Genomic DNA, 22,376 nt, shown 5'->3' with positions numbered 1-22,376 from the left:
CTGGGTGCTCCCAGCTAGCATGCACTCCGTGGCTGTGCGTCTGCTTGTTACACCCTTGCCACGCTCTGAACTCCACCAGCCTTGGTGGCTACTGACCAAGTGACCCCAACCACCCCCAGTCCCGAATTTCCCCAACACCATCTGCCCTGCAATGTCCAGCCCTTTCCTGAATATGTTCAGGTCCGTTGCGCCTTTAAAGAGACAAAACCACAGTGGCTTGTTGCCTTAACGGGAGTTAACAATTGCCTCAATTCAAATGCAGCACTGGGTTGGTTTAGATTAAAAGTAAAATACGTTCGTTAACAGAAGAACTTGGATTAAGTGGTACGAAGTAGAAGGGATAAAAGTAAAGATGGTTACAACCAAATAAAGGGAAAACTCACAGCTAAAAGACTGAAACTTAACCCCGCAAGGTAGTTTTCGTCCCAGTTTTTCTTTTCTCCAGCCACAGCTGACTTCCTTTCAGTCAGTCAGGGCTGTCTATAGAATTACAAGGTGCTGGTTTCCCTTGTCGTCTTTGGTGAAAGATCTTTGTCAAAGCAGGTTTATCACCTGCAGTCCCTTCCCAGAGACTTCAATTCCCTTGGCTGAAGGACCCGTCTTTGGCTTCTCCTTTCTCCTTATCTCTTCCCAAACTCTCTGTTTTGTCCCCAGACTCAGGATGATCTCATGCCGTTCTTCCCATTCTCCTGCTGATTCGTAGGTAAACGGGGTCTGTCTCTGCCCCATGACCAGCCAGTCAGACACACAAATATACACTCCTTTCTCTAGGGCAGACTGGGTTGATGCATTGCTTGCCAAACACATTTTAGGAATGACCAAGTTGGATGAGGTAATTTCTTTTATTGGAAGAAGTCAACCACCGATGGGCATCTGTGTCCCACCTAGCTAATGCATCAGGAAGCCTTCAGGTATTATACACCTGGCAAAAATGTCTTACCTGGCGCTGCTGCTCCATCCCTGCTGGGAGGCAACAGAAGAACCTCTGCCTTGTTTTTCTGTTCTGAAAGCGATGACATTAATGCAGCCTAATCTAGGGGAGGAGCATTTCTGTAGCTGATGCTCGATACGGCCCTTGCAAGCCCTTGGCCGTAAAGCAGAAGTATGCACTGAATGCTTCATGCTTCCCAAAGCACATGAGTATGTGTCAGTGAAGTGAGCATATGCTTGTGAATGGGTGTATGCCCACACGCGTGAAGTGTGACTGTGCATGTGATGGGACTCTATTTTTGAATGTGTGTGTGAGAGAGAAGGGTGTACGAGAAACATGATTGTATTTATGAATCTACCTAAGGGCCTCATATGAACCCTGTTACCACAGTATCACAATCATCTTCACCAGCCCCCTGTGAGGTAGGGCAAGGCTCCTAGCCCCGTTGTACAATGGGTAACTGAGGCACAGAGAGGCTAAGTGACTTACCGAGGTCACACGGTGCTTCTGTTTCTCCATCGGTGGCCGAGCAGGGGATTGATTGAGGGTTTTCCCAATGCCAAGTTGGTGCTGTAACCACTAGGAAGTCCTTCCTCTCACCATGTGTCTGTGAATCTGTGTGCGCACGCATGAGAAATAGACTGTGCGTGTTTGTGAATCTGTGTGTGTGTTTGTGTGTGCAGGGTGCACAGATGTGTGCACACGCAAAGGGCCATGACTCTGTCAGAGACACGACAATGTATTTATGAATACATGTGGGTGACAATATGGGGCTTTGGGTAAAGATTTGCATGCGCCTTGTTAATGCTTATGACATACACATCACGATATAAACCTACTCCAAGGGGCGACCTCGGAGTAAAACCCACCTCCCCTCCCAGCCACTCACGGCTACCACCACGCCTCCGCTTATTGTCATGCCACAAACTTGCCCACCCACAAGGGTCCTGAATGTAGCCATTCAGAGTTTGCCGTGAACCCCAAGGGATTGGTTAGAGCCTCATTCCTGGGCCAGCATTCTCAGGGTAACTGTTGTGACAGAGGGCAAAGACGATTGCTCAGTCACGGAGCCTGATCACGGGAAAACCGCTTTCTTTCTAAGTGCAAACTGCGGTTACAAATTAGGGAACCTGTGGGCGGACCAAGGTTTTTTATATTAAGATAGTTCCCCTCTCATCACGGCTTGGAGCCAGGCGCGAGCTTGGGTAGGCTACTCGGAGGCAGGACTATTTCTATTTATAAGGCTGCTGTCTGCTTCCGCCCATTGTTCCAGAAGAAGGCAGCTCCCAAGATTCATGCTGGGGCTGGAGTGCAGGAATCAGTCAGAACGACAAGTGGAATTTTAATGACAATTTTCCATTCAGTCATTTTTTCTTTGCTCTCCATGGGAGACCTATACACAGGAATGACATGGTAAGAATTAATAGTAAACACCACAAACTGCCTGTACTCACCATTGACCTTGCTGAATGGAATCAGAACTGTCCAGCTGTGTGTCATAGGGCCTATACTGACAATTGCTAATGGAGATTCCCCTTCTGTGCGAAAGGCTGGGCACTGGGCTTTCAGAGCATAAGTTTTCTGAGTTCTGTTCTTGCCGTTAGCTCTGGCTTGCGACAATCTAGATTAATGAACGGAACAAGTAGCCAAGAGCGCAGCTGGGCTTTGTCCGTCCTGCAGACAGTCCCAACTTTTCTCTGGTCCAAACACTTCTCTGCTTTCTTGCTGCAGCATGCACTCAGCAGCCCCAGCATGGGCCTGAGCAGTTCCATTTGTGTGCATTCTTGCCACCAGCCTCTTCTCGCACATATTGTGGTAGGACTTTCTGCAGATGCAGTGGATCGGACGCTAAGCTGGGAGCCAGGTCTTGCTATTCCAACCTCTGCCACTGCCACGTCGCCTTGTGTAAGGCACTTGCCTGGTCCGCGCCTTGGTTTCCCTATCTGTCCAATGGGGCTCATGGCCTCCTTTGCAAAGTGCTTAGCGATGAAACACTCTAGAGCAGAGCTCAGGGTTATTATGGAGCCTGCTGACCCCTGCCCAGAAACGGCTTGGGAGGGCCCTGAGATGGTGGCCATTCCACCGACAGGATGGCGGGTGTCAGGCCACCCGCAGACAGCTGATCCTCACGCTGGTTCCCTTTCCAAGGGGCTGGCTGCCATGCCCCCAGGTGAAGCCAGAGGCCAGGTGGGCTGAGCGTGGCTTTGTTGGCTGGATGCTGGAGCCGTGACGCCCCCTCCCATGCAGGGCAGGAGGCTGGCACGGGGGGGCGCTCACCACCCCACATGGGGCAATGTCTGTATCCTGCCCTGCCACACACCAAGGGGTGGAGGGGCACAAACTCCACCCACAATATGAATATTCATAAGGATGAGACAGTGGCCACCCTGCCATCATGAATATGCATAATACAACACAACCACCACCCATTATATAAATATTCATGAGGGAGGTCAAAAACACCCCCCCATTATCTGAATGTCCACGAGGGGGGGGTAGAAACACTAGTTTGAATATTCATGAGGAAGGTTTAAACTCCACCTACAATATGAATATTAACCAGAGGTCACAGCCCCCCCTATGAATATTAAGAGGTTAAACTGCGCATACGATATAAATATTCACGAGGGAGGCGGGTCTAACCTCAATAGGAATATTCATGAGGTGAAGACAATGCCATATGCAACCCGTATCAGGATATGAATATTCATGAAGCAGCGTCGTTGTCATGCTCACAATGTGAATAGTTATAAGATATCACAACAACCCCAGCTCTCATGTGCATATTCATGAGGGGGGCAGGCTCTATGAACAAAAATGAATATTCATGAGGGTGGCAACACCCCCCCCCCCACGCCACACCTACAGAGGGTATTGATTGCCATTGGCCACACACACACACTGAATATTCATGAGGGGAGAAGCTGGCGCGTGTCACTCAGGTAGCCGTTGCGAGGAGATGCGCAGGCGCAATAAGGAGGCGTTGAGGGGGAGCGGGAAAGATGGACGCAGGCGCACCGCCGCACAGTTAGGCCCCGAGAGGGCGGGAGAAGAAAAGGGAGGAGAGAGCGCAGGCGCAGAGGGGGCCGAGGGACTGGCTGGAGCAGGCAGTGACGTCCCGCGAGGAAGAGCGGGGTGGGGGAGGGGGAAGGCGTGTTCAGCGCCTGCGCAATGAGATTTGGAGCCCGGCTGACTGGGCGAGGCGGGCGCAAGGGGAAGGGGCGGAGTCACTGCGCTCAGGGGCGGGGCCTGGGCTGCGCGCGGCGGCCCCTCCCCCGGGGCGGGCGGCCCCTCCCCCGAGCGGAGCTGGTCGCGCGCTGGGCCGAGCCGCGCGGAACATGGTGGATTACCACGCAGCGGGGCAGCCCTACCAGTGCGGCGGCTACGGGCCCGGCTCGCTCGGCGACTACATGGCGCAGGAGGACGACTGGGACCGGGACCTGCTGCTCGACCCCGCCTGGGAGAAGCAGCAGCGCAAGGTGGGGCGGGGGGGGTTGAAGTTGGGGGAGGGGCGGGGGGTGACTGAGATTGGGGGTCTGAGGGAGTTGAGGAGAAGGGGGTCTGGGGGCTGAGGTGGGGGGATAGGGTCGGGGGAGGGGGGTCTGAGGTTGGAAGGCTGAAGGAGTTGAGGAGAAGGGTCTGGGGGCTGAGGTGGGGGGGGAGGGTCTGGGGGAGAGGGGGTCTGGGTGTGGGGGGTTGGGGTGAGGTGAGGCTGAGGTTGGCGGGCTGGGGGTCTGAGGTCGGGGAGAGGATCTGGGGAGGGGTGAGCTGGGGTTGGGGATAGGGTCGGGGGAGGGGGGGTCTGAGGTTGGTGGGATGGGGGTCTGGGGAGGGGGTCTGGGGAGGGGGTCTGGGGGCTGAGGTGAGGGGGAGGGACAGGCTGGGGTTGGGGGGGCTGGAGTTGGGGATAGGGTCAGGGGAGAGGGATCTGAGATTGGGGGTCTGAGGGAGTTGAGGAGAAGGGGGTCTGGGGGCTGAGGTGGGGGGGATAGGGTCGGGGGAGGGGGGTCTGAGGTTGGGCTGGGGGTGTGGGGAGGGGTTGGAGGGGTCTGAGGGCTGAGGTGGGGGGAGGGACAGGCTGGGGTTGGGGGGGCTGGAGTTGGGGATAGGGTCAGGGGAGAGGGATCTGAGATTGGGGGTCTGAGGGAGTTGAGGAGATGGGGTGTGGGGGGGCTGGGGTTGGGGAAGGGGGTCTGAGGTTGGGGGTCTGAAGGAGTTGAGGAGAAGGGGGTCAGGGGGCTGAGGTGGGGGAGATAGGGTCGGGGGAGGGGGGTCTGAGGTTGGTGGGCTGGGGGTGTGGGGAGGGGGTCAGGGGGCTGAGGTTGAGGGGAGGCTCTGGGGAGGGACAGGCTGGGGTCGGGGGGGGCTGGGGTTGGGGGTCTGAAGGAGTTGAGGAGAAGGGGGTCGGGGCTGAGGTTGGGGGGAGGGTCTGGGGAGGGACAGGCTGGGGTCGGGGGGGCTGGGGTTGGGGATAGGGTTGGGGAAGGGGGTCTGAGGTTGGAAGGCTGAAGGAGTTGAGGAGAAGGGTCTGGGGACTGAGGTGGGGGGGAGGGGGTGTGGGGGGGGGTTGGGGTGAGGTGAGGCTGAGGTTGGCGGGCTGGGGGTCTGAGGTCGGGGAGAGGATCTGGGGAGGGGTGAGCTGGGGTTGGGGATAGGGTCGGGGTAGGAGGGGTCTGAGGTTGGCGGGCTGGGGGTCTGAGGTCGGGGAAAGGATCTGGGGAGGGGTGAGCTGGGGTTGGGGATAGGGTCGGGGGAGGAGGGGTCTGAGGTTGGCGGGCTGGGGGTCTGGGGAGGGGTTGGAGGGGTCTGGGGAGGTGGTCAGGGGGCTGAGGTGGTGGGGAAGGACAGGCTGGGGTCGGGGGGGCTGGAGTTGGGGATAGGGTCAGGGGAGAGGGATATGAGATTGGGGGTCTGAGGGAGTTGAGGAGATGGGGTGTGGGGGGGCTGGGGTTGGGGAAGGGGGTCTGAGGCTGGGGGTCTGAGGGAGTTGAGGAGACAGGGGCTGTGGGGGGGTTGGGGTGAGGGGGTCTGGGGAGGCCTGGGAAGGAGGGACTCGGGCTGAAGGGGGCTCTGGTTGTGGGGGGGGCTGGGGACTGCTCTGGGGATGCAGGGGTGGCCTGGTTTGAAGGGGCTCTGGCACTGAAGGGAGGGGGCTGTGGGATGCTCTGGGGCTGTGAGGAAAAGGGGGCTTGGGGGGTTCAAGGGGGAGGCCTGGGCTGACGTGACTGGGAGGTCGCTTCGACTGAGGGGAGGGGGGTGCTGGGGGGGAGGGAAACCTGGGCTAAGTAGAGGTGCCAGGTGAGGCAGGGTGTCTGGGGTGAGGAGACAGGGAGGGTCGTAGGTCTGAGAGAAGCAGCGGTGTGAAAGGGGATCCCTAAAGGGTGGGGAGGGAGTGGCTCTAGGCCTTAGAGGCAAAGGGCAGGCTCCGGGGGGGATGGGTGTGACTGGGGTGTGAGGGCTGGGACTCGGTTTGGGAGATGCCTCAGCACAAGGGGAGGGGTGGGCGCTCCATGAAATGGGCACTTATAAGTTTGGGTTGTGGGTCCTGACTAGGGAGTCTCTAGGAGGGGATTGGGTGGGGGTTGGAGGTTAGGGACCTGCTACTGGACCCTGCCTTGGGAGACATCAGGCAGGTGAAGAGAGAGCTTGGTCTTGGGGGGAGGATGCTTGTTGCTGACTTTGGGGGGCTGTGACCTGGGAGAAGCAACAGTGTTCAGTAGGAGGGAGATTCAGGAGGAGTGGGGGTAGGAAAGGGGTCTCTGCTGTTGAACCTAGTCTGGGGAAACATCAGCTCAGGGTGACAGGGGTTGGAGAGGCACAAAGGGGAAATGGGCTTTGGTCCCGGGTGGTCGTGCAGAATATAATGGAGAGCATGGGTGCTTGTGGGAAAGAATGGATGGGGTGGGTCAGGGTGTCAGTAGGTGTTGGTTGCAGGAGGAAGCAGGAGTCATGGGGTTGGGTGGGGCAGGTTGAAATGTATGTGATGTTGGGTGGAGAACAGAGTCCTAGTCACTGTTTTGAGGTGCTCCCCTTGGGTGGGGAATGCTGAGAGCCCTGGAAGGGAAGTGCCTGTTTTCCAACCCCCTCCCTGGAATCTCCTTGGGGAAAAGCCACTGGGAGCAGTTGTCCTGTGGAATTAGTGGCTCTGTTTAGAGGTTCTGTCATATATTCCAGTGGCTCTCAACAGCCCCTTTGAAGCAGTCTTCCCCGCTGGCTGAGTTTCCTTCCTTGCTCTTGTCTGGTCAGCTGGGAGAGCCAGGAATGGAGTGACTATGGAGGTGAAAGCTCCAGTCTGTATGCTTTCCTTGTCTGTCTAAAGAGTTTTGTGTAAAAACTGACTGGCCACTCAGCCAAGGTCTTGGCTGCTGCACCAGCTGTCTATACTACTATATAAAAATACACCTATTGTGATCTCTGGCTGCACGTACAAAAACACTACAATGCACAGACATTCATTAATAGGTCAACCATGGACAGCCATAAAACTGCTGAGGTTCAGTTACCCTGCCTCTTATAATCACTCCTGAGGGCAGCTGTATGTCTGCTGGCAATAACTGATGTGGTTCTGTGAACCCTGCTGGGTTGCAGGAATCCTTCCTTCCATTTCTGTGGCCTGTGATTTGGAAATATTTGCTTGGGTGGACTAAATTTGCTGTGATGGCATCAAAATCCTCTCTGGTTTGTTCAGTTTAGAGGTATATTGGGGTAATTGTTGTCAGATTCACACATGGCTGAGCTCTGGGCTTCAGGCACTTTTTTTGTGCCCGATGCATCTAAAACTATGCACGCATTTTAATGTGTGTGTGTGTGACACTTGCAATTCATGGAGCTTTTGCATTCTTCAGGATGAGAGGATATATTTGAGTGAGAACCCATTTTACAAAGCTACACCCTTAAATTTAGCAGGTCCTGTCTTGAAATGACTGCAACTGTGAATTCAGTCAGCTGAATCCAGGAACTGTTAGGACTGCAGCAGTATTGACGCTTGAGTTCTTACATAAATCTGATCTCCCTCCCCCAACCTCATCTAATTTTCTGTTGGGAGTTTCACAAAGCTGGGTAGGACACATCTCTTATCCTCTCTCCCTTCAAGTCATAGAGGGCTCTGGTAATTACAAAATCCTATCATCGCAACAGGGCAACACCTTGCTTGCAAGACTCAATTGATTGTGAAGAATATGTGCCATTTTCCCTGCCAGTTTTTCCAGAACCCTGGAAATATAGTAATACATTGAGCGCTCTGACCTATAGCTGATTTTGCATTCATGTTGGTTAATAATTTGAAGATTATTTGTGTTGTGTTTCAGATTTGTTTCTTTAGGCAAGCAGCAGAGAATTCAAAGTGGCCATCTGCTATTTTGTTTAATTATCTTAATTGCATGCTATTTAAGACAGCTAAGACTATCAGAGCAAAATTCAAGGAGGTGGAGGAATTTTTAGACTCCATGCTGGCAAGAGAAGAAACTTTCAAAGGGAGTATTTTGTTCTAAATGTAACAAGTATGTGTTTGTCAAAACTATGTAACAAGTCTGTGCTGTCAAGCTTTGTGAGTTTAGGCTGAAATCAGACCAAAGATATTTTAAAAATAGCCAGTGGACTGTTTCAACAGTGTGTAAAAGCCGACGCACATTGGTAATGATTTTTCCATATTTTGGGGGATAGTGCAAATGGCTCACTTTTAAATCATGCTGATGCATTACTATTAAGAAAAGATTCTGCCCTCTCAAACATTGAATAACAGCTTTGTTCCACTTAGAACACCTGGCTAAAGGTTTTATCACTGCGACGTGGCACCTTAGCTGCTGGTCTCGTGGGAGAATGCTATTATTGCTGTTTCAGGGTGTGTGATTTCCATGATGTAGAATCGCATGAAGCCCGTCCCATATTCTCTCCCTCGGATTCATTTGTCCTTCACACATTACTGGAACTATTTTACTATGATATGAAACAAGTAGAGTCACCTTTTGAAATAGGGCTACAGCTCTTCAATCAGCTGGAAATTGTTTTAAATACATCTCAATTCCTCCAAGAATTGTGTGATAAGAAAACTTCATCCTTCAAGGCCTTGTTGATACTGGGCTTTGAACCACCATTCCAGCTAAACTGGCTTCAAATATGGATTGACTGGTGTGGATAGAACCAGACTCTCAAATCAGTTCTCCAAGTCATGTTTCCAGTCAAACATTTTTTGACAGCTGTCTTAGAGCAAACCTACACTAGAAAGAATTGTTGAATTTAGTAATGCTGGCATAGTTAAGCTGGCAAAATCCTCCTAAAGTAGATGTAGTTATATAGGTATGAAATTGCTTATACCAGCTCAGGTTACCAATATAAGCCATACTACTGTAAGCAGCCTTACACTTGTATAACTGCATGTGTAGTAGGGCTTGTGAGTAAAACTTTACTGGACATCAGGCCTTAGACACTCTGGCTCCATTTATGCAGCTCAGATCATGTTTGGAACCATATTTAAACCAGATCCAGGCTTTGTTTTCAAATGCGGTTAAAGCCCAGTGCAGACAAGGCCTTGGTGTTGGGAAACCAGCATGAGACTTGACCAAGCAGGATGATTGTTATAACATGATAGAGCCTTGATCATGAGATGACACAGTTTGGCCCTGTTCATATAGGCAGTATCAGGCAGTAGCTTGTTTCAGGTAGTAAAAGATGAGAGGTCATAGAATGACTGACTTGGCCTTAAATGTGGGTGGTTGTTTTTTTTTAAAGTTACTTTGTCTCTCCCTATATATATTTTAGATGCTTAATTCAGTTAGGACCATGTTAAGAGAGTGTCCTAAGAGAACTATGGTGATGGATGGGGAATGTCAGAGCACTGCCTAGGCTAGTGGCACTTAACCTTTCCAGACTACTGTACCCCTTTCAGGAGGCCGATTTGTTGTGTACCCCAAGTTTCACCTCACTTAAAAATGACTTGCTTACAAAATCAGACATAAAAATACAGAAGTGTCAGAGCACACTATTACTGAAAAATTGCTTACTTTCTCATTTTATAATAAATGAATCAATTGGAATATAAATATTGTACTTGTACTTGCATTTTCTTATATAGATCGGTATAAACAAGCCACTGTCTGAAATTTTAGTGTGTACTGACTTCGCTGATGCTTTTTATGTAGCCTGTTGTAAAACTAGCCAAGTATCTAGACAGGTTGATGTACCCTCTGGAAGACCTGTGTGTACCCCCAGGGGTACATGTACCCTTGGTTGAGAACCACTGATCTAGACTGATATAAGCCCAAGAAATGAGGAGGGGAGGTTGACACTTCATAGTTTAGTGAACACTGTGATTCTGATATTTGAACAGTTCAGTTTAGTGTTTCATTTTCACACCATACGGCTAATGAAAATACTGATGTATACATAGTATTGCATGCTATTTTAGCTGTTGTACTGACTTCTGAAAGTTTAGTGCATTGCTTAAAGGTACCCAATCCTTCCCCCTTTAGATATCTCATCTCATTTTTACCAAATTTCAATGCACGTTGCTGCAGGTTTCACTCAAACATTGAGGTGATAACAAAATGTAGCTAATACTTCCTTTTACAAAAATAGTTGGTGCTTCTAAAATAGCTGGAATGTTTGTGCTTGGAAAATCACAAACAAGTGTTAAGCTAGTGTTTGAGAGCTGACCTTTCTGGCAGCTGTGGAAAGACGGAATCCTGGAGAAAAACTACATTTACTTTTGCTTTGAGCTTGTGCTTGGAGATCTGGTGTCACCTTTGATTAAAATGAGGTGGAACAAGTCTTGTGGCCTAACTTCGATGGATATTTGTCCACTATCACACAGTGCACTTGTGCCTAGGACTGAAATAATGGGGATATACAGCTTGAGCTGCCTCACTAGAGCTGTTTGGTGGTAGGGACAGGACCAGAATATTAGGAAGGTTGAGATGAAATAGCAGGTTATGAATAAAGTGTGTGCACGTGGATTTGTGGGGACTGAGTGCATTATAAGAATAATAAGGAGCACTGAAAATCAAGGATGAGGTGAATTGGAAGAAATTTGGGGATAGTGGCAGGACCAAAATAAAGGGCTTTGACAGTGCAGCAGTTCTGAATTGTGCATGGGCAGAGCTCTGTGTGGAGAAACTTAAATAGTATAGTACCTGCTAAAAACTTAAAACTCACTACATTTACTCAGATGCCTGTTCTCAGGGATTTTCTTACAATTTTTCCATTGTCTTCTGTTAAACAATTTAAAACCTGAAAACCATGCACTTTTGCTGCATGTGAAAATCTCTAGCAAGTGGTCAGATTCAGGAGCGGTAACTGAAATGTTTGACCTGTTCATCTGAACTGGTGAAGAGTCAGATTCTTATCCCTGTAGATGATGCTGAATCTTGTAATCTGTGGAGGTTTGAAGCAGGTATGTATAACAGGCAGGATTGAATTGACGCTAAGCTTTTTCAGCTCTATCTGTTCCATCCATCTGTTCGGGGGGGGGAGGGTTTATATAAATCAACATGTCATATTTAAAAGCAGCAAAGAGTCCTGTAGCATCTTATAGACTAACAGACGTTTTGGAGCATGAGCTTTCGTGGGTGAATACCCACTTCGTCGGATGCATCAGTCGAAGTGGGTATTCCCCCACAAAAGCTCATGCTTCAAAACGTCTGTTAGTCTATAAGGTGCCACAGGACTCTTTGCTGCTTTTACAGATCCAGACTAACACGGCTACCCCTCTGATCCATGTCATATTTAGACATTTGTATGCATCATTATAATCATAATGAAACTGCTTAGTCTTAATGTTAGAGTCAAGGAGGGTGAGTAATATCTTTTATTAGTGTTTACACAGAGCTCTTCTGGGCCTCCTTCAAGTGACTTGAAGAAGAGCTCTGTATAAGCTTGAAAGTGTCTCTCACCAACAGAAGTTGTTCCAGTACCTTGTTTCTCTAATATTCTGGGACCAACATGGCTACAACACCACTGGATAGTCTTAATGTTAACATGTGCCTGAGCGTGCTTGTATTTCAGCAACCTAATGTAATTTACCAAGATGCACGTAGGAAACTGTCTGTCTGATCTTCACTTGAGGTGGCCAGGTTTGCTCAGTAAAGAAATGCTGAATGTTCTTGCAGGTTATGTTTAAATTGGCATGCTAGTGGAAGTACAAGGTTCACTGATTTCACAGTAGAAGCAGCAGTTTTAAATTCCAGTCTGCTCAAAGGCTAATCTAGTTTAAAAAAAAAAAAAATCCCTTGACCCTCCCAAAAATAATTCCTGCTTCTTTCTCAAAGAAATCTTTGCTGTATTTAACTACATCAGTACAGAATAAGCCTCTTAACCAGTGGTTTCATCAAGACCATAAAACCAAGAACTCAGCGTCTAACTTACTGAAATACTTTTGCTGTGTGCCCTTTTTAGTTTTTTTCTTGCAGCACAATGCTTGGAACAACTGACTGTACAGAGAAGTTAGTTCTGCTGAATGTTAATGCTTAGCACTTGTGTAGCAGTTTACTTCAAAGTGTTGTACAAAAATTAGAGGCAGTTTGGTGTAGTGGATTGAGCCCAGGACTGGGAGCCAAGAATGGATTCTGCCACTGGCTCACCGTGTGGCCTTGAGCAATGCTAAACCTTTGCCTCAGGTTACCTGTCCTTAAAAAGACAATAATACCAAACTTCCTTGTGTGGGGTGAGGACTAATGCCTACAGAGCACATGCATAATATGCATTAGAACAGTTAGGTTGTTTTAACTTCTCAGTGAAGCTTAAATAGCATGCCAGAACACCCACACAACAGAAACTCGCTTTCATTTTATTGGTGTCTGAGCAAAAGGCAAAGACCACTTGCCATACACTTCTCTGTATTCTTGAATCGTCCCCTTAGCTACTTGGTCACTTATTTGAAGAGACCCACAGAATTGGTAACATGAAGCAGAAACATGCTTTCCTCTATAGGATGCTTTCAGCTATTATTGGTTCGTTGGTCATGTTCATAGAATCATAGAATATCAGGGTTGGAAGGGATCTCAGGAGGTCATCTAATCCAACCCCCTTCTCAAAGCGGGGCCAGTCCCCAGACAGATTTTTGCCCCAGATCCCCAAATGGCTCCCTCAAGGTTTGAACTCACATCCCTGGCCAGTGCTCAAACCACTGAGCTATCCCTCCCCCATTCAACCATCTTGCATTAATGTCAATCCTTATACTATTAGTTTACTTAATGTCATTTCTATACTTGTAGTTAGTAGTGGACCTGAGAGTTCAAATTTGTCTGGAGTAGTATATCAGTGTGAAGTGCTTCAATCATTTCTTTAAATTGCTCATTCTGTGCTGCATTAACAATGATGATTTTTAGTGTCAAGGAAGGTTGCAACTTAGAGTTCAAGACTTTCCTTTTCAGTTTTATGGCATAATCACAGTCTTGATTTTTGACAATTCTGGGGTATCAAAGATGAGCATAGACCACTTCTAGGTGAAGCTGATATTGAAGAGTTACTGGAAGGTTTGGAACAGAGATAGGAGTTGTTATGGCTGTGTTTTGATGCGGTTGTCATCAAGTCTTATTTCCAGGTTGATGAGTCATCACTCTTGCATTTCAATAGACAGTTTCATTCAGTGGCTAATTTGATCTTGAAAAATGCAAACAAACATTTTTCTGCTGCTCCTGAGATTTTGACTTCCTATTTAACTTGTGATGTTTTACTTTACAGTAAAAGAATGATCTAGTTCCATTATTTCAGTTCCTTCAGCCACTTGTTCCCCACTATTTTAACTCTAGCACTTTGAGTCAGATAAATTCATACACTGGTGTGTGATCACTGAATTCTAATCACCAACTTGCAATATTGATCAGCAGGTTTCATATTTCCTATATTTGAAGTGATAACCACCACCTATGTTCTGCCTGCATCAAATTTAACACCACATTAATTAAACACATCTACAATGGAACTCTCATGGGTGCCATCACTGCTGGGAAACGTTCTGTAAAATTCCCTAGTGTAGATAAGGCTCCAGTGAATTCAACAGTGAAGACTGAAAAACAAGACGAGCTAGGCAACTATATACATAACCACAGGGTCGAGTGCTTTGTCCACCTGCTAGAATTTGCTAGATTCTAGCAAACCAAGTCATCTAGCAGTTCACTACTCCTCCCACTCCCCTTCTTCAACATCTAAAGGCTGAGCAACATTCAGAGTGACAGAATAGCACTTGATGACTCTTCTCCCTGTGCTTTTAAGGAGCTGTGGTTATTGTTTCTGCTGATCCATCGCTAGGAACAGGCTTCTCCTATGTCTTTTCTGATGCATCAGTAACAATTAAATGGCTTTGAGCTCCTGGCTGATCTGATGTACGTTGGACTTCTCGTTTATTTCCTGCTAGTTAGCCCACATACAGCGATTTGGTGGCCAAGACTTTCTTCTTCAGAAGTCACTTTCCTCTTTGAAAGAGGAAAAAGCTGCAAATCTCATCTACTGAGCAAAGAATTTTGACTAAAAAGCATCTGTTATGGTGAAATGCAAGTCATCAAGGCTCTCTGGTCCTGTGAGGGAAAACTCTAATACAAAAAATATATAGGGAAGGTAAAATTGAAACTCAAATATTTTGTAGTAAGGATGGTGAGGTATGTAGTAAAGGTGGCAATCAGATCATGATACCTGCCTTATGTCTTAATTGCTCTGAGTGGCTATGGAAAATTCACTTTGTGTTGCAGCTCCCTGCTTCTGACTCATGTTTCAACCGTGGGGCTGCACATTACAAATATCTCATCTGTTTTTGTTTGCCGGGTGGGTTGCACTAATGAATTCCTCCTAAACTTGCTAGACTGAACCCAGTCATGTGTCTGAACTAGAAGGAGAAGCAGAAATGGCAGTGACAGGCCACAGGGCAACTTAGATTCCAGCAAACACTGCAACACCACAGGAAGTCCCTGACATTTAAACACTTCAGCATGCTCTAGAAAGAAAACTGTCCTGTTACAGGGTTTACAGTGGGTTAATACATTGTTCAGTGTGACTACTGACTCCTGTAGTGAAAGGGCAAGGGATGTTACAGTTCAGCAGAAGACTACATAAGGCCATTTCACTGGTATTGAATAGGTGTATATCTGTGTGCGTATACAAGCCATCCAAACAGTTGCGGTTTTACTGCTGGTATGTGTCCAGTCTCTAGGGTTTCTGTGCTGGAATCTCAGCTATGTGACATTAACAGCAGGGCAGAATCTGTCTGCATCCTCTGAATCGTTTTCCAAACACGAGCAAACAAAAAGCAAATGAGTGCCAGTGTTCAGCCTTAGTGGAAATGTATATCATAGCCATATGTTCCACACACTTATTTCCTGTTGTGTTGATGTTGGACAGATCGCTGTTTTCACAAGATGATGATATCTTTGAGTGAGTTAGTGGAAGCCATCTCCTTTGCTGTGCTAGAAAGCAAAGCTGGAAAACACTGAGGCCTGTTTTACAAATTAACTTGGTTTTCTTGTTCTTCCACGAGCTTGGACTGTAAATCCAAATTGTGTAACATTGGATTTAGTTTCCAAGCTTTTAGGCTTGAATACGTACTGTTTTTGTACAAAAGCTACCTGTGTCCTTGAGCTGGTTTGAAGGGCATGCAAATGATTCAGTCTTTATTGGGTTGTCTTGTAACCATGATTTAAACTTCGTTTGGACCAAATCCAGAACGTAAACATCCCATTCATTCTGAAGGTGTCTTCATTTTTGTGTTGTCTCAACTTAGATGCCAAGTTACAAACACCACATTATTTAGTCTATGATGCTGTGCTGTGTACGAGCAAATGTTTGTGAAGGATTACAGTTAGTAACTACCTTACCTAACTGTGCCTTCTCACTCTGCATCGATAGGGCATTTGCCAGATTGAAACAAGTATATATGCGTAACTTCTGAAGAGAAGAGTACATTGAAATAAACACAAACTGTACTCCAGACAAAGAACCTAGGACTTACTTAAAGAATGAAGAGATTGTGAACTCCCTTCTCCATTAGCAGTCATAGAATAGCAGGGATTTCTGTTTCTTCTGCTCCTTGCCTCACCAGGCCTGTTTCATAATGGTTTTATGAGAGTATGAATATGATGTAGGAGTGGCTACTTGTTCAGCAGTTAAAGATTCTCAGCCTTTCTTTAAAAACATTCAGCTATAAAAGAGTTCCGGGTGATTGAAAATCTTGCAGTTTGTTGAGCACCCTCAGCTCCCATTGGCTTTGATGGGATCTAGGGGTGCTTAGCATCTCAAAGAATCAGGCCATAGGAAAACTTAATGCATGGAGGATTGAGCTTTGAACCATTCTCTCTGGAAGAAGTTACACACTGCCTGTTTTAAATAGTGGATAATCCTCATTGTACTGTCTTCACATATCTTCATCTCTCACCAGTAAAACAGGTCCTCGTGTCAAAGGTATGCTGGACACTTAATAGCAGTTATGTTTGCAATCGTCATGCCAAAGTCTTGAAAGAATGTTGAAATTCAATCTTGAAGAATCGTGCTCATACAATGACTGCATTTTTGCTTTGAGCCTCAATGTCCCATACAGCTTGACGAGCAAGTGTAATATAGTGATCCATACAAATGTTGGTTTGATGAAACCGTCAACTATGGTATCGGTACCCGAGAGGGTACATGAGATGTAAAAGGTTTCACTAGGCGTATCCTTCTCAGGGCATTACAACAGTTCATATTTAGCTATAAGAACTACTTAAACTGTATAATGGCTTACTTTCTAAATGCATAAGAGAGGATTGCGAATATTAAACAAAGCAACAGCTTATTATACCACCACACATAATGCGTCTACTTTATTAGAGGAGTTGGCAAGTATGGGGCTTAATAGCTAGCTTTATGAGACGGCTGATCTGCTGAATGCTTTGTGGTATGACTGCGTACCTAGTAGAAAACTAATGGCATTTTACTCCACATGGCACCTGTCTATATACTAGGACCTGTAACAAGGATATCTGATTCCTAGTTGGCTCAGATTCCTTTTGCCTCACTTCATGGTTACAGTGGGGACACATGCTTCTTATTGTAATGCCAGTGTTAAAAGAAATGCCTCAATCTTGCTCAATTCACATTATATGCCTTGCTGTAGGATGTAACTTACCAAGTACCATCTGTGTGGGGCGTTTTGGGGGGTGGGAAAGTTCATAGTTTAAAGCATGACTCAAGTCTGAAAAAATGGCCTGATGGAGTTCCATTTTTGTCAGTGTTTCCAAATCAGATATGTTTTGTTCACAAGTAAAAAACATTTTCTAATATCCTGCCCTGCTAACAGGGATCTGAGAGTCAAGCTGGATTCTTCCCTCTGGATCTGTAGTAAAGATTCTGCAGATCAGATGGTTGACACTTGTGTAACCTTATGTTGTGCTGTGTTACATTTAGGGAGGCAAGTCCAGGCTGGTCTATACTAGATTGACATGGCTACATTGGTTGGAGAGTGAAAAATCCACATCCCTAATTGTCGTAGCTATGCTGCTGTAATCCCCAGTGTAGACGCAGCTATGTTGATGGAAGAATAGTTCTGTCAAGCTACCTACCATCATTCAGGGAGGGGGGTGGCTTAGACTCAGGAGTGTAGACATTCTGTCAGCTGCAAGCTTTTCACTCTACTTTCCTGCACAAACAAATATCAAATTAGACTTTGAACGCGTGCAAGTGCCATTTGTTTACACAGACATTCTTGAGCCTTGGCTGAAGATGTAGCCAGGTAAGCAAGATGACCATTTCTGACAACTGTATTAGGGATCTCATCTCTTGACTGTCAGGGGTGAAGAGAGTTGTAAGACCTCTTTCAGTGAGGAGGAAAAGTGGGAGCAGTATAACTTAAATACAGTCTGTCAACCTAATTCACTTTTTTCTTAGAAAAATAACTTCACTCAATGAGCATTTCTCTTTTTGTTTGGAGAATAAGAATATTCAGTTAGTAGTGAACTAGGAAGGAGAATAGAGGTGTATACTAGTACTCTGTTGTAGATATAAAGAGTTAAATCAAATGCTTTATTTAAAAGATGCAGTAAGTAGCTGTTCTGGTAGTGGTCCTGCAACAGGAAGATATAAAACAGATCCAAAATTCATGTTACATTAGTATCATTAACTTGAAACTTGTCACATGCTTTCTGTGACAGAGGATGGGAAAGGGTTATGAAATTGTAGGCTGAAACTTTCCAAGTTGCCTAGGGAATAATTGGGCATCCAGATTATTTTAGATTTTAGATAGCCTTGAAAATCTTTAGCTATAATCTTGGAGAAAACTCACCAAGTTCTGCCTACATTGTGATAAAAAAAAACACAACAAAAGGCTGTCTTTATACAGTATCTAGCAGTGTGACCCTGGCCTCTAGGATACTACCATAATACAAAAAATAGAAGGCTGTAGAATTGAAAACAGATATTCATATGAGCTGTTGGGTCACTTCAGAGAGCACTTACTGAGAGGGCTAAGGGCTTGTCGACGCTTAAAAGGCTGAAGCGAAGACACTGCCTCTGCTGACGGGAAGGCTTCTCCCATCAGTGTAGGTAATTCACCTCCCTGAGAGGCAGTAGCTATGTCAGTGGGAGAAGTCGTCCTGTCAGGGAGCTAGCTAGATCAGTATAACTGTTGCTCAGGGATGTGGTCTTTTCCACACTCCTAAGTGATGCTGTTATATCGACATAAATTGCTAATATAGACCAAGTCTAAGGCTTTCAAGCCTGGTAATGCACCTGTGTGAATTTGCAGACTCAATGTTTTTGGTGCTGAAGTTGGGATTTAAATATAGTATAAAACTCCCCTGATTTTAAGATTTCTTCTGAATGAGAGGACTTGGATGAAGGGGTGGCTGAATGGAAAACTTTGTGGGATTTCTTGGAGTCATAGATACCCCTTGTAGCAATACAGCAGTAAACTTCTATGGTAGGTGGCTTATTGCAAATTAATTGTGGGGCAGAATGCTTCCAGCCCTGCCCTTTTAAATGATAAAAGGTTTTCATTCTCTCCTGTTCAGTAACTTTTCTAATTCTTCAAGGTGTTGGAAAGGTTGCAAAATCCTGCAACTCTCAAATGATCTCTGTTAGAATGACAGCATCTAGTGCGCATAATAGTGAGCTGTGGTGTCTGTTACTTATATAAACAAAACTTCAGTCAATTCAGGAGTGAATTCCTTTACATGATCATCTTACTTGAAAGTCTCCATCTGTTTTTCTTGGTTTCTTTTCCTTATAAGTGGAGTTTGTTTGAAGAAAATGAGGGTAACACGTTCTCTCAAGATAACTGGGATGGGCCACTTGTCATGGTCAAGGTGCACAGCAAACCTGAAATTACAAGTTTCACAGTGGTTAATTAAACATTATCCCACTGCATTGCTAAGCAAGCTATTGGAGAAACTGATGTATGCACATCACTGCAAATGAATCTGAATTCTCTGTGGCTACAACAGAAGGGTCATAAATTTGTCTCCTTCCTTTGACTTTGTCACCAGTCTGAGCCTCTTTACCATGTAAGGACATTATAGCAACAGACTTTAAGAACAGCATCAGTTCACAGGACAGGTAGAAGAACAGCTTTTTAGAAGGATCAGGTTTGAATACTCCCAGAGCCGAGTCTCTTTTTCCATTTGTTTTGATGAAGGTTCTCATCTTCTGCAATGTTAGCTGCTATTCAGTAGTTTGTTGCAGTGGAAGAAACAAAACCTCACCATTGAATTGGGGAAGAAAACAACTGCCAGCAAATCAAGTGACCGATCAGCCTACTTCTCCCCTTGTGGGAACTGAATCTAAACTTGCTTATTAGTACATCTAGTCCTGTAGTTCAGCTTTAATAGCAATCTCGCTTATAGAGGAACTACTTCTAAAATTCCCTGAAGGACAACTTTGACCTGCTGTTCAAGCAAATGTTATCAGAATGGGTCTCATGAGGTCTCAGCTGAAAAGTCTTGACAGTCACAAAAATTTTATTTAAAAATCCTGCTTTTATTAACTAGCCAGTACACCAGAGCAATAGTGAGCAACAAAATTCACAGTAAAATAAAACCAGAGAAGTAGTAAGAACAGGAGCTAGGAAACGGGGGAAAGGAGTTGAGTGAAAGTACATGGAATGGAATAGTATGTCAGCCTAAGTGGTGATGTAAAATTGGTTGCACGGTTTAGGTGTTGAAGTAATTAATTAAGTCTGGAGTAACTTTGACCATGGGAGAGCCAAACAGTAATAAATGGGATTAGAAGAATCCTGCATGAAGTTGGTGGGACGCATCTTAAGTGTGACTTTGGGGGTTTTATAATACAAAAACGCTTCACTGACTCATTTGAGTCAGGATTATGTACGTATCTGTTTCAATCAAATAGGCTGGATACCAGTCAGAAGGAATGGGAGCTATTATAATCATGTTCTTGTGGCAAAAGCACAATCAGATCTAGTTTCTATTCCCAGCTCCACCAGTAATTGCTCTGATCTTGGGAAGTTTACTTATCCTTTCTGTATCTCACTTTCTCTCTGGAAAAGGGGATTATTCATGGATTCTAAAGCCAGAAAGGACCACCATGATCTTGTGTGACCTCTACAGCTAAGATCACCAGATGACCCAAAAATCGGGACTGTCCCTATAAAATCGGGACTTTTTTCTTTGATAGGGTCCTATTAACCCCCAGCCCTGTCCCGATTTTTCACATTTGCTGTCTGGTCACCCTTTGTACAACACAGACTACAGAACTTCCCCAGGATATTTCGTATGGACTAGAGCAGATCTAGAAAAACAATCAGTTGGCTGGAGGCCAGGGGATTAATATGATGGTGTCCATAAAATGCATATAATGTGTACTATACCTTCGTTGAAGAGACGAAATGCTGTTTTTGTCTGTCTTATTCAGTACTATGCATCTAAATACAATAGCTTCAGGATTTCATGTTGACTTTTCATTTAAGACTCGATGTTCTCTGCTGGTCAAACACAGTAAAACCTTTCTTATACACCAAATGGCAGTTTCCCCACTTCACAGCCAAGATCTAGAATAGCAGAGTCACTGTAGTTACGTCTTGGATTACTGGCACTTCATTTTTTACTGAGTGTACTAAAGCATTTACTAATATATATTGCCAGGTAAGATCAGCAGTGTGAATGGGTCAAAATAGTGAACAGTGTATCGTGTGTTGCAAATTATCATTAAAGTGAACAAAATTCACCAATTTGCAGTGAGTTGTCCAATAGTGTGAATTAGTAAAGTGCTACTATATCATCAATCCCATGCTTTCTGGAGAAAACTCCAATAGTTTATTCTACTAAATCTCTGATAGCTGAAAGTTTAATTCAAAGCTATCTTTCCATAGTGCTTTGCAGCATAAATTTGGATGTAGTTTGTTTCAGAACTCAAGATTGCTAAGGCTTAAATCCTGTTGTATACTGATTTTAACACTTTTGGCTTTTTGGGGGAAGGGAGAATTACCTTAATTTCCCATGACATAAATGGGGCAAACTTATATTTAGATCTAGAAATCTGCCACTGAAAAAAAATCTTGAGGAAGATTGGACATGCTGAGAATTTGGAAGCACAAAAATAAACTTTTAACAGCTCCGAATGTCTGCTTCTATGCCTCTAACTGGTAATTAAGCCATCAAATGACAAAGCAAGCATACCAAGGTTTGAGAGGTGTGTTGGTTCAGACATCCGTTCATCCCTAACTGGAATATACAATACGTATTACCTCTATTAGACTGTATAGTATGAGTCATCTTCAATGGTGTATGGCTTCTCCTTTGGATGAAAAACATTCCCATTGCAAGAGCATACAATACCAAAATCCACTGCTGCCTTGCAGTAATGGATGCTCAGGCATTTAGCCAGAAGTAAAGTGACTATAAATGTACTTTCTCCCAACCTTCATGGATCTTGTAAAATCTTTCCCTTTAAATATTCATATTTTAATTTTTTAAAGAGAGCAGCATTAAACCTGTAAGAGTTCAGTTGAGAACCTGTAACTTAAATCTCAGCCCTTTTGCCTCCAAAGACTTTGCTCTGAAACCCCTAATTGTATCTCTCGTCTCCGCTACATCTCTACTCATAGGCTAGGGAGGTGGAATCTGCAACATTGTAATGAGTGCCACTTAAATGCTAGATACAAGAATAAACTTGCTAAGTGACTTGGCCCGCAGCACTAAGTGCTACCCACGTGGGCATGTCTGAGCTCACAAGTGCCTGTGGATTCAAGCTTCCTAGGCTAAAGACATTGCAAAGAGTCTTCTTGTGAGGAAGAATAGCAAATGGCCACGAACAGGAGACTGCAGATGCAGTCAGGCTGTGCATAAAAATGTGTATCAACTGTGGAGAGGGGAAGAGGTTACAAAAACCTTGAAGAAGTAGGAAATATGCTCATAGGGAAGGCTCTGAAAACATTAGCCCGCCTCAACCCTAGCCCATGTCACTTACGCCACACAGCCTGTTGTAGATCCTGTATATTTATGGTGAAGCATCCTTGCTAATGGAATAGCCCTACTGC

General features: G+C 45.6%; 1 protein-coding gene across 2 annotated transcripts in view; it reads left to right on the top strand.

The window, feature by feature from the left end:
* Positions 1-4,234: 4,234 nt before the first annotated feature.
* ACTN4 (actinin alpha 4) overlaps positions 4,235-22,376 on the top strand; it is a 79,801-nt gene continuing 61,659 nt past the window's right edge. For both annotated transcript variants that reach the window (XM_050928422.1, XM_050928421.1), the window contains exon 1: positions 4,235-4,410. In XM_050928422.1, coding sequence (XP_050784379.1) covers positions 4,270-4,410 — 141 coding nt within the window. In that variant the 5' untranslated portion in view covers positions 4,235-4,269. The remainder of the gene's footprint in view (positions 4,411-22,376) is intronic.

Source organism: Gopherus flavomarginatus, chromosome 18 (assembly GCF_025201925.1).
Source record: "Gopherus flavomarginatus isolate rGopFla2 chromosome 18, rGopFla2.mat.asm, whole genome shotgun sequence".
NCBI classification, from domain to species: Eukaryota; Metazoa; Chordata; order Testudines; family Testudinidae; genus Gopherus; species Gopherus flavomarginatus.
Note: the sequence above shows the minus strand (reverse complement) of the source record. Positions and strands in the feature narration are given on the sequence as shown.